Raw genomic sequence first — 12418 nt, forward strand, 5'->3', positions numbered from 1 at the left:
GTTTGATAAGAAAAATCTATTCCAAATGGGCAAGTTTGGGATAAAGAACAAATGTTTCCAAATTCTATAAGCATAAAAAATAAATCTGTGACTCTGTATTTAATGCAGAAGGAAGGAGAATGTGAGATGTGTACGTATAGTGTGGCAAACAGAGAAAATAGCCTTTGACTTTCCCTATTAACAAAAGTAACGTTCTCTGTAGGTTGAAGGTCATTGCATTTGACACTCTGTAGGTCCTGACTTGCAATGTTTCTTATTTATGATACCAATTTGTCAATGACTCTTTTACTTCCTATATAGAATGGAAACAATCCTCCTGCATTAGTAATTTGAAAGCACAAAGACAGCTAGTCAGAAAATTCTAAACTGAAGAGAGTTTTTTCATAAAATCATTGTATTTCACTATTTTTCTTACTAAGGATTGAGTGAAATATTTCCTTAGGGAGATCGACAATATTTAAGGAGAGAATGGAATGTGTCATTGATTCTTGTCTTGGTTTTTCATAAAATCAACCCAAGCCAAATATATTAAGATTTCAATCTATTTTCTTTCATGGGTTACTATTCTTTTCTTGTGAAGATTTCGTGCAAAAGTTTATATTCAGTGCAGTGTTTCTTACACAGTGGGCCAAGTTTTCAAGGACAGTTTTCATGCACCACCCTGTGTATATTGGATGGTTTACCTTCAAGTCAGTGAATGAAGAATTTCACAAGTTTGTGGAAGTATGCTCTGATAAAGCAATCTCCCCAAAGATAGTTAAACGGTGACAACTTCTGACAACAGAAAGACAAGAAGAGTATTAGCATTTTGTAATGTCAGAGATGGTGTAAAATGTGCGTAATTGTGAAACTTTAAAACCATGTAGTGGTTATGTATTGAATTCTTTAAAACACAGAGATTCTAAAAAATCACGTATTATATCGATTTACAATATAAAATTGTACAATCTGCTATGTATCATTAGTTTTACTAATGTAAAATAGTTCTTGTGCATTATGAACTCTCAAAAAGCTTCATCATTTTATTGTGAAATTAGGTCAGAATTATAAAATAAGTGTTTTTTTCAAAATTACCCCCACCCAAGAAATCCTGTTGACAAAAACCTTTGTCTTCCTGTTCTGAAGGCTTTGTTTTTGAATGTCTTGCTAATCATGATGGCTTCATAGTATCACGAGCTAACACATCAAGACACAGCACACACTCAGGAGTTTATCGTTAATGTAGATGTAAATTTCAGTTGCGGGTATTATTCTTGATACTTCGGGGTTGTTTGGGCTGAATTCTTGTGAGATCTGATTATACCGCCGTTAGTTAGTGACTCCAAACGTCGCTGACACGGAGCTCCGCCAGGAGAAGGGGTGGTTCTGTGTATTCTTGTTTATCATCATTCTGCTCACTTGTGCTTGTTCAATTAGCATTATCTTCCATCCACAGTTTCTTTACTGGGATCTTTTAAAGCCAATTGTCCATTTTGTAGGGATTAGTTCAGTTAAAACTAGATTATATAATCCGTAAATCCACTTAACAAGGCATATATGAACTGCAATTCAGTGAAAGCAAGTCAGCAAGTAAGGGGACCACCGCCAGCCCCTCTGTGTTATACAGTTCCTACTCTTTTCTAAAAACCTTGCAGGCCGGAAGTTATGTATCTGGTGCATGGGCCAGCTGTGTTAATGCATATATCAAATATTTTTAAAGCTTGATTCCTGTCCTGTTCTTAAATTACAAAGAAAAAAAAAAACCCTAAATAATCCTGTCCTAACATTTACTTCCTGCACCCCAGCGTAGTCACATGTATGTACATGTATATATCCAAGCACGAGTCTCTTTCATCTGGGAGGAATAGCATTGGTTACTGATTCAGAAATGGCAGATAGAAAGGTAAAGGAGAAAAAAGGTGATAAGAACACTGAAATTTTACTCTTTAATTTTTAGGGAGAAATGTGCTCAATAAATGGGACATATTTCTTTCATGTGGCTAAATAAATGTATACAGATTTTATTTTTATTTTTTTAAAGATTTTATTTATTTTAGAGAGAGAGAGAGCAAGAGGGAGAGCACAGGCAAGAGTGGGGAGAGAGGGAAAAACAGGCTCCCTGGAGCCCAAGGTGGGGCTCGATCCCAGAGCCCTGGGATCATGACCTGAGCTGAAGGCAGATGCTTAACCAACTGAGCCACCCAGGCACCACTACATACAGTTTTTAGAAAGCACAAAGAACTTAAAGCTTTTGTATGAAAGTCAGCAGTATTCCAGTTCTTGCCATCATTTAATTTCTCTAAGTCTCAATTTCCCCAATTCTGGAAAAAGAGAAAGTAGCTCTGAAATCTTCAGTTTTGAATCTGTTTTGATTCTCCTATTGATTGATATTTTTTATTTAAATTCAATTAGCCAACATACATCATCAGTTTCAGATGTAGTGTTCAATAATTCATCAGCTGCATATAACACACAGCACCCATCACATCATGTGCCCTCCTTAATGCCCACCACATAGTTACCCCATTCTCCCCACTGCCATCCCCTCCAGCAACCCTCAGTTTGTTTCCTAGAGTCAAGAATCTCTTACAGTTTCTCCCTCTGATGATTTCCCATTCAGTTTTTCCTAACTTCCGCTATGATCCTCTGCACTATTTCTTATGTTCCACGTATGAGTGAAACCATAGGATAATTGTCTTTCTCTCATTGACTTATTGATTGATAGATTGACAAATTGGGTTCAGCAGGGATAGTAAGTTTTTAAATTTTCCAGGATTAAACCAAGGCATGTATGATAATAAGATCACACATTATACTTAGATCATACTTTCAACTTTTCAAAGTACTTTCTCATCTATTATGTCTGTGTTCTTACAACTCTATGCAAAGAGAAGGCATTTTTTAAAAGGTCATTTATTTGTTTGTTTATTTATTTATTTATTTTAGTGAGAGAGGTGAAGGGGAGAAGAGAAGGGAGGAGGAGATACAATCTCGAGCAGACTCTGTGCTGAGCACAGGACCTGACACGAGGCTGGATCTCACCACCCTGAGCCAAAACCAAGAGTCAGACACTTGACCAACTGAGTCACCCAGGCACCCCAAGTGAAGGTTTTTCTTTTTTTAATTCCACTTGATAAATGAGGAAAACTGATATATAAGTACTTAAAGTGACTTGCATAATCTCAGAATCCTAATAAATAAGCTTTATTAAAACTTCAGTATTCTAAACCCTTAGCCATGGATTCTGAAGCCATTTGAACTTTGTTCAAAGCAACGTGCTGAGTCTGTGGTATTTCTGGGGAAAAAGGAAATGAGAAACTAGAAGGCTTAGCAATGGCCGATGCAACAGATCAGATCAAAATCTGTTGGCCTGCCACATAAAGCACTTAAAAAGCAATTAATGCATAAATTAGTTAATGAGCGAGTGAAACAAGTGTTGAAAAGAAATCAAACCACTTTCTAGGAAGACAATATACGATGGTAGGACGAGCACCTTGCACGCTAGCTGTGACTCTGCCGCTGTCAGCATGGGTAAATTTTTGGTCTTTCTTGATTTCTGTTTCGTCCATAACTACTCCAGTACTTATAGAGCACCAGCTACATTCCAGGAGCTAGGCTGGTCACCTGCCATTGAGGTGTCTCAGGATACCGGCAGAGAAGGACAACTGCAGGGCATTTGGTCAAGAATGAGTAAAAATTTGGCAAGCAAAGATAGATGCATCATCTCAGGCAGAGGTGTGTTCAAAGAAAAAGCTAAGACCTAGCCTGGATGGTGGGAGAATCATAAGCTGTTTCGAAAGACTTTAGTCAGTGTGAGTCAGCCGGTGACACACAAGCTGATGGTAGGCCAGAAAGGACACCACTGCCTTGCCAAGGAGATTCCATGGGTGGTGGGAACTGAGGAGAGGAGCATGGTAGGTTTGTGTTGTAGACAGCTGTAACTGAGAGGATTGACTTGTATCAATGGTTTTTGCCTTCGCCAGATTCCCTGAGAACAGAGCTTGAGGCAATGAGTAAGTGCTAATCATTGGGAGGTACAATCCCAAGCACTGGGAGGCAACACAAGGCAGTATGTTACGGGGAGGACCCCTGCTTCCTGTGTTTCAGAGACATAGCGGGTTGCTGTGCACCCACTTGGCGGCATGTGCACAGGCTATATGGAGAATCATACTTTGAGGCACTCTGTGAGAAGGGAGGAGGTGTGAGGAATTACCTTCCCATCTCCTATTCCATCAATCTCAGTTCACCCCGCAAGAGGACAACTTCTGCCTTGTTTCATCTGGTTACTTTCACAGGTGATCAGGGAACCAGATCCCACAACCCACAGTGTGGCTTTTTATCCAAGCGTAGAAGCAATCTTAGAAGCCAAAAACTTGGGGCATGTGGCCATCGGGCCTCAATGCACGGTGGCAGCCAGGGGAGAGCCCAGCTTATTTTGGCAAGTGAACATTGAGCCAGTCCTAGGTGGAAGCCCCATGAGGACCCAACCACAGTTAATTAATTGGTCATGGTGGTGGGATGCAAAGCAGTCCCTTGGGAAGGCACAGCCCAAGTCACAGCTGCAGCAAAGTAGGCAGCAGAAGAGCCAGGAGGCCATGACTCCAGGAGGATCTAAGGGGATGGTATACATATCCAATAAGTTTTCAGACCTACATGTGGAACATCAATATGAAACAGATGCAAGAGGAGCTGTTCTTTGAACCAGAGAGGAGTCCACACCCTATTTTTTTCAGCTTTCTCCCCTCCATGGTGACTTTTGAGGTACCCCTTAGTGTTCCTTGAGAGGCAATTTAGAAGAGATAAGATTATCTGCCTTCTAGCATCAAATTGAGACTTTGTTGGGGGGGGGGGGATAATACATTTGAGGAATAATATTTCATTGCCTGTAAGATGAATGTGGCCTCTTAGTTGTTTGGCTTGTGGAATTGCAAAGAAAGGAAGATGTAAACAAGCGTAAGCATGGATAGAGTTGTAGTGAAGTGTAAAATTTGGGGTTTTCAGGAATTTGTAGGTTCATCTAGTTCAATTACCTCATATCACAGATGTGAGAACTGGAATTCAAGGGGGTACGTTGTCTTGGGAAAGGTCATAAAACTAATTAGTGACAGATGGCTGAAACCGAGGGAATCTGACTCCCAATCCTGAGCTCTTTATGCTCTGTACACATCGGGTATATGTACTCCATGAATTTGCTTCGGTACTTTTTAAATTTTGCATTCTCATTTTTTTTAAAGAATTTATTTATTTATTTGACAGACCGAGATCACAAGTAGGCAGAGAGGCAGGCAGAGAGAGAGAGGAGGAGGAAGCGGGCTCCCGCGGAGCAGAGAGCCCGATGTGGGGCTCGATCCCAGGACCCTGGGATCATGACCTGAGCTGAAGGCAGAGGCTTTAACCCACTGAGCCACCCAGGCGTCCCTTGAATTCTCATTTTGATATCAGTTTGAAACTATTAATTTATGCCTATTCTGACCACCCAGATGGCCTCTGAGGACTTCTAGATCCAAAATGTAGTGAACCCTTCTTTCTTTCTGTTTTAACAGTACAGATGAGCTCAATACAGGTGAATCTGCCTGTTGCACTGCTATACCAGATCACTACAGACTATGCGGTTGTAAACAACAGAAATTTATTCCCCACAGTTCTAGAAGCTGGTGAGTCCAAGATCAAGACACCAGCAAATTCTGTGTCTGGCTTCTTGGTTCATAGACTGTTGTATTTTCTCTGTGTCCTTACATGGCAGAGGGGTGAGGGATCTCTCTGGGGTCTCTTCTGAGGTGCTAATCTCATTCATGAAGGCTCCACCCTGAGGATCTAATCACCACCCAAAAGCCCCACTCCTAATACCATAACATTGACCAATAGGTTTCAACATATGAATTTTGGAGACAAACATTCAAACCATGGCACTGACCTATAGGGATAAGTACTGGGGTCACTTTGCAATAGACTCTTTTGCAGGAGTTCCATCTTTGTATATATTTATTCAACAGCAACAAAACCTTTTTTTTTTTTTCAGCAAATTCCAGCAGTAATTTGATTTAATACCCATTTAATGCAGTATCAGTGAAGCTATAATGCTAACTTTTCTCTCAAGTTAACAAGACAATTTTGCTCAATTATGAGATGACATTTCATTTAAAATGGCATCTGAGCCTCACTCCTCAGCAGAGTTTTTAGACGAATAGGAGAGCTGAACTAGCAAACTAGCAAAAAGAACCTTGGAGTCATTAATACTCTCTTCTAATACATTTATATTAATAGGCATTTTCTATATTGGAATTATTAAAGTCAAAATTCTGAAGCATTACATATAGGACAGGATCTGAAACTATTTCTACACAAACATTTTGAAACTTTAGTTGCAGCAAAAAAGCATAATCCACCCTACATTTTACCAAGTTAAATTTTATTAGCTTCAGTTTTTTAAATTCAATTTGTATATCTTTCTAAGTTTATCTTCTTACAAGAGCAATAACTTATAGTCTTCTTCTATAGCTTATATATATTTTAAAAGTACAAAAATTACATAATTCCATGCTTGAAAACTGAGATAATTTTTTCTGTTAGAAACAAGCCCAGATTTCACCCAGTTTAAGAACCATTGCTAATAGACACACTTTGTCCTGGGATATGGTTACTTAATGAAAACTAGCCCGGGGAAAAAAGCCTACATCTTCGATTCCACTCTTCCAAGTTCAGTTCCTCGTTTTGCTAACAACTAACTGTATATCTCCATTAAGTCATATCACTTCTCTGGCCTTCAGTTTTCTTGTTGCTAAATGAAGGAGATTGTGAGGATCACAAATACCTATGCAAGTTTGAACCAGATACAGAGTTAAGTGAGGTTGTGTAAATAATAGATAGTATTAGGGACAGCAGTTAAGTCAGAGGACACATCCATGGACCAGATGTGATCTGAAAGTTGCCAGTTGGAAACTCTTGGACTAAATCATCTTTATAGCACCTTCCCCAACTCTAGAGCACCCAACACAATGACTCTAACATAAATGAAGAGTAAGCCAGCATCCATATGACCTGTGAAAATGGTAATAGCCATAGAAAGAAAACTTCCAGAAGGTGTCAATGTATTTTAAGAGTTGTGCCGTGTCATATGAAAGAGTAAGGCAAGGATGGGATTGAGAAATGCAGGATCCAAATAAGTGAAAGACCTTTCTTGTTCCCAACTTTATCCAACCAAAAGTACTGTGTGAATTGTAACCCATGTTTGATTCTCCAGTATCATACTCCCAATCTAATCTGAAGATGAATTCATATTCAACAAACTACAGGTGAGACGCTCTGCTGGTTGCTGGAAAGATCTGTAGAAAATCATAATGACGTTTTTCCTTTTTCTTCAAGAATGCATTTGATTGGTTGGTTGTCACCATCTCATCTTTCTCCTCAATTTGGTCCAAGTGTTATTGACAAGAACTTTTAATTCCAATTAAAATTAGGATTTTAGACAGGGATTTGGTACGTTTCTTCAGCCTTCAGAGTTTAAGGGGACAGCGTGAAAGTATTTTGAAATGCTTGTTGTATTTGCGGAAACAATGAAGTTATTTAATATACGTTCTCCCTTTAGGAAGATGTTTTCCATACTGGCTACAGACTCTGATTTCCTGCTCTCTTTCAATAGTTAGCATTGACACACATGGACTTTCTGTCCCTGACCAGGGTGTTGCTTTTTCTTTTCATTTCTTGCATCTGTACTCCTCTTCCTCTCAGTTGTTTCAGTCCCAGCTATCTCTCTTGTCATTTTTGATAGGCACAAATAGAATGAAAATGCAGACTTTGGTTCATTTCTAAATTTACTCATACTAAAGAGATGTTTGAACCCAACTATCAGCATTGAAGCCCTATTCAAAGAAATTTAATTTAAAAGCAAAGCAATAGTGTGCCCGGGTGGCTCAGTTGTTAAGCGTCTGCCTTCGGCTCAGGTCATGATCCCAGGATTCTGGGATTGAGGCCCACATCCAGCTCCCTGCTCGGTTGGAAGACTGTTTCTCCTTCTCCCACTCCCCCTGCTTATGCTCCCTCTCTCTCTGCATCTCTCTCTGTCAGATAAATAAATAAACAAACAAACTATCTTAAAAAAAAAAAAAGCAAAGCAATAGACATTAAGTGGAGTAAAGAATAAGGAAGAACAGGGCGTCTGGGTGGCTCAGTGGGTTAAGCGTCTGCCTTCGGCTCAGGTCATGATCTCAGGGTCCTGAGATCGAGTCCAACATCAGGCTTCCTGCTCCCTCTCTCTCTGCCTGCCTCTCTGCCTACTTGTGATTTCTATCTGTGTGTCAAATAAATAAATAAAATCTTTAAAAAAAAAAAAAAGAAGGAAGAACAAAAATTTAATCAGTCCTAATAGCTGACTCCCCTGTTTATGATATGTTGCCATATTTATGCTTAAAATTGTCTATTTCCTGTTTTAAGTGCCTTTTGTTCATTTCCACCCCCTTTCTCTCAGTTTATTGGCTTTGCAATCACCTTAGTATCTGTCTCATCCAGATCAATTGACATTTTTATGAAATGAGTTTGCAAGGTGTTTAGCTCTGAGAGAAGAGCTTATGAAGCATGGGCTGCCATGTTGTGAAACCTCTCTTAGTAAAATGCTGGTACATAACCCTTGAGGTATAATTTTTTGGAGGATTTGGTTTTTTATTTAGATTTATGTGTGATGTTCTATGAATAAAGTGGCTTGGTTTTTAAAATGTAAAACCTTATGGCATCATCAAAGTACATATTTTATTCATTGCTTAATAACATTCATGAATGAAGAACACCCATTGTTTTAAATCCTACACAAGAACTCACATTCTCGGTGGTTTGCCTCTCCAGACAGCTCATGTTAATCTTTCTGTAGGCAAGGCTCCACTTAACTAGGCCATCCAGGGATTGAAAGTGCCTCCCGATTTATGAATACCGTGACAGTGGGTAGTAATAGAATCAGATAAACATGTCTTTTGTATCTTACAGAAATAAGAAATTAGACACTAAAAATAATCAGGATCTAAATTTTCCAAGAAAGTGTGCCAAATGAAAGATACATCCTTCCAGTGGTTCAAACAGTGTTTCTATTGATTTATTTTTCACATAGCTCTGACCAGCCTGCACTTTCACTGTTTGATGTGACAAAAAAGGAAGGAAAGAAGGAAAAAAAAAAGGGAAGGAGGTACGGGGAAGAAAAGAAGAGAAGAGAAATGAAAAGAAAAAAAAGAAAAGAAAAGAAGGAAAAGAAAAGAAGTAGCCATTTGCTAATTCAAAACATTTGTTTCCAGGTGCCAGGTGGACCTGTCGTCCCTCAGTAGGGAACAGACACACAAGTTGGAGTTGCAGCTGGAAGAGGGTGAGGGGCACCTGGTACTGCTGGTCACCCTGACAGCTTCGGCCACAGTCAGCATCTCTGACCTCTCCGTCAACTCCCTGGAGGACCAGAAAGAACGGGAGGAAATCTTACGGAGATATGTACGTATGTAACCCTCCTAATTCAGGGTCGTGGGTGATGAGTTGGTAAATGATTTACCTGGAGTGAAAGAATTACATCTGAAGGGCTGTGTGACCGTTGAGTCAGCAGAAACGGAGAGCTGGACAAATGCAGATGCCGTTGCCCTGAGGTCCACATACCTGCTCCTCTCTAGAGTCTCTTCCAAACCAAGTTCTAGATTCTGAGCTTCCTGCAGTGATCTTGTCACGCAGCTCAACTATCGTGCAAGGCAACTTCTCATAAAGGAAAGTCAAGCATACAGAATATTACCTCAAAATTAATTCATTGACCCTTTGTAATTGCAATTAAGAGTTCTTTGTCTTTCCAAGTTTGAAATGGAATTAATGACACCTACATTAATTAGTAGCTTGGTAACGAGAGGATATTCACAGAAGGAATTTTTATTCCAACTGCTTAGAAAAGCCTCACTTCATTCTTTTATCTTATTTTAATTGAATGTGAAATATAATTAAAAGGAAGCCTCCTTACCTTTTGATCACTTGTGGCGTGATGGGATGGGATAGTGAGTCACTATAGTAAGCATCCTTCTCAAATTTCACCAAACCAAAATCTCCACACCCCAATCTACCTATTTCCCAGCATCCTCCCTCTGTGCGTTTTCCAACCTGTAGTTTTCTTGAATCAACAGAGAGGGGAGCTCTTACTCCACCATTCTCTCTCAATGGCGGCTCGAAAAAGTGAATGCCTCAGTACCCATGAAGCTGGGGAAAAAAAGCTTTTCCACTTAAAATGACAAAGCTTGTATTGTACAATGCTGCCAGGTGTTTAGAAGGCTTCTCTAGACATTCAGCCATGAAACCAAGCCCTGACTAACAAAGAACCGCTTAATTTTTTTTTTTTTTAGATTCTAAAATATTCCTATTTGCTGACTGACATCCTTCCAATAACTGAATTTAATAAAGATGTACCTTATCAGGCTCTGCAGATAACATGAAGTACCAGTACTAATGCTCTACAATATTCTTCAAACAGATTAGCAGGATGTACGTTTCAGCAAATTTATTCTGGCTATCTCCACCGAATCAGCTGTCTGCTAATGCTTGTACAACTCATCCACCAATGCTGTTATCATAAACAGTTTAATAGAGGTGACTTAGCAAGGCTAAATACTATATATTTTTAAACCACCTAAGAGCCCAACGTATTGTTGGGTGTCTTCTAACATGTGATTGCAATTATGAGAATCATTTCACATTTTGGTACCCACAAAAACGTGTTCTCCTGTTACCAGGGGTGAGCCTTGTGAGTGGAAACAATTTTAAAGGAGTTAATTGGTATATTAATATAAAAATTCTGGGTATTATGAGACTGTATTTTATGGATTAATATTTGATGCTATCCCATATATTAGAATGATAGTGCTAGGCTAGGTAATTAGGAATAATCCAACTATTATTGATTTTTTCTTTTTTTTTTTTTTTTTTCTTGCCGGATGGGCTTCCTTAAATCGGCCATTTCCATTCAGGATTTGAATATTTGTTTCCGCAGTTTCTTTCAAATGTTAGTTATTATTCGAATAAAATGTAAAATATTGTGTGGATGCCCCGGCTGATTCTCCGATTACAAGCTGCTCGACATATTAAAAAGTGAACCATATTTAAATGTGTTTTTTGGTGTGTTTGTTTTGTTTTTGTTTTTGTTTTAGCCCTGCATTTCAAGCATAGGCCTGTATCTCCCTCTGGAGACCTCGTTGCTACAAAGCTACTGTAGGCAGTATAGCACATATGTTATAATTGCTTATAGTAATACAAGGACAGAGACCCATACTGGATTGTTTCCACGTGTTTCCTTTTTATTACACAGATTATGAAATGAATGAATGCTGTATCATGTCTGAAACATCACTTGTTTCAGAGAAACATACAAAGGAGGTTATTTGGGGAATTATTTGTATGTTTTCCTGGGAGAACATGTTTATTTTTTAAATTTTAGGCGAAACTTATGAATGTGATTTGGCCCTGGCCATAGTGAGGAAAGTAAATGAACTGGCCCCTGGAAAAGCTCTCTGTTTCTGTCATTCAGTTGTTCATTGTGATGCTTTGAAGCCCCACAAATTAAACAGACATCACTGTGTGAGCCATTATTTGATCACCTCATTCTGAAAAGATGGCTAATTCCATTTTTCTTTTTTCTTTTTTTCTTTTGGGGAGAGGAAGGCAGGGAAGGTCACTAGGGGGCGGGTAGTAATGGGTAGTAGACCAAGAGCGATTGTATGACCTTTTCAGAACGGGTATGCTGAACCCTTGCTCCCCCTTGTCACAGTTTAAAAACCAGAGGAGCTAGTTTAGAGAAGAAGTTGTTAGCATTCCATTTTTATTATGACATTTCACAGTCATCTGATTTAATGTCCCTTGACCGGATTGTCCACCGTGAGACGATGGGCTTGAAATGTTATTTAGAGCATTGATAAAAGGTGAGCGGTTCTAAGATGACAGCGAGTCATAAGGCTGGTGGTGTGACATTAATTTTCTCCATAACAGAGATGGAATAAGACGTCATGGTGACAAGCTGTCAATCAGCGCCGGCCCCTCAGAGCATCTCGATGCCATAGGATGGGGTATTGCCTCTCCCGTAATAGAGCTGAACTGAGATGCTCTCCCTGACAGCTGCTGCAGCCATAGAGAAAATATATTATACAGCCTTTCATTAAAAAAATAAAGAGGACTCCTCTCCAGAGCATTTCAATCTTTTCCCATCTATTGAGGGCTGAAAGGATTCACAGCAAATCATAGATTCCTCTGCTATGGAAATTTCTGGCTTCAGAAGGCATCCAGGTTTTGAGGCCTTCTAAAATAACCATAAATAACAGGGCAGGAGTACCTCTTGATGAAGTATTCCTGAAAGGTCTATTTTTAAACTGATATATTTAAGTTGTTTGCCTTTTTTTTTTTTAATTCTTATTATAAGCAATGTGTCACTGGCCTAAACAGTTGAAGT

General features: G+C 39.2%; 1 protein-coding gene across 1 annotated transcript in view; it reads left to right on the forward strand.

Moving 5' to 3' along the window:
• MCTP1 (multiple C2 and transmembrane domain containing 1) overlaps window positions 1-12418 on the forward strand; it is a gene marked incomplete at its 5' end in the record, with an annotated part of 508994 nt that overhangs the window by 326578 nt on the left and 169998 nt on the right. The window contains one exon of the mRNA XM_080804324.1: window positions 9255-9441. Within this exon, the coding sequence (XP_080660450.1) occupies window positions 9255-9441 (187 nt within the window). The remainder of the gene's footprint in view (window positions 1-9254; window positions 9442-12418) is intronic.

The sequence above is a fragment of the Martes martes genome, assembly GCF_963455335.1.
Source record: "Martes martes genome assembly, chromosome: 5".
Taxonomy (NCBI): Eukaryota; Metazoa; Chordata; class Mammalia; order Carnivora; family Mustelidae; genus Martes; species Martes martes.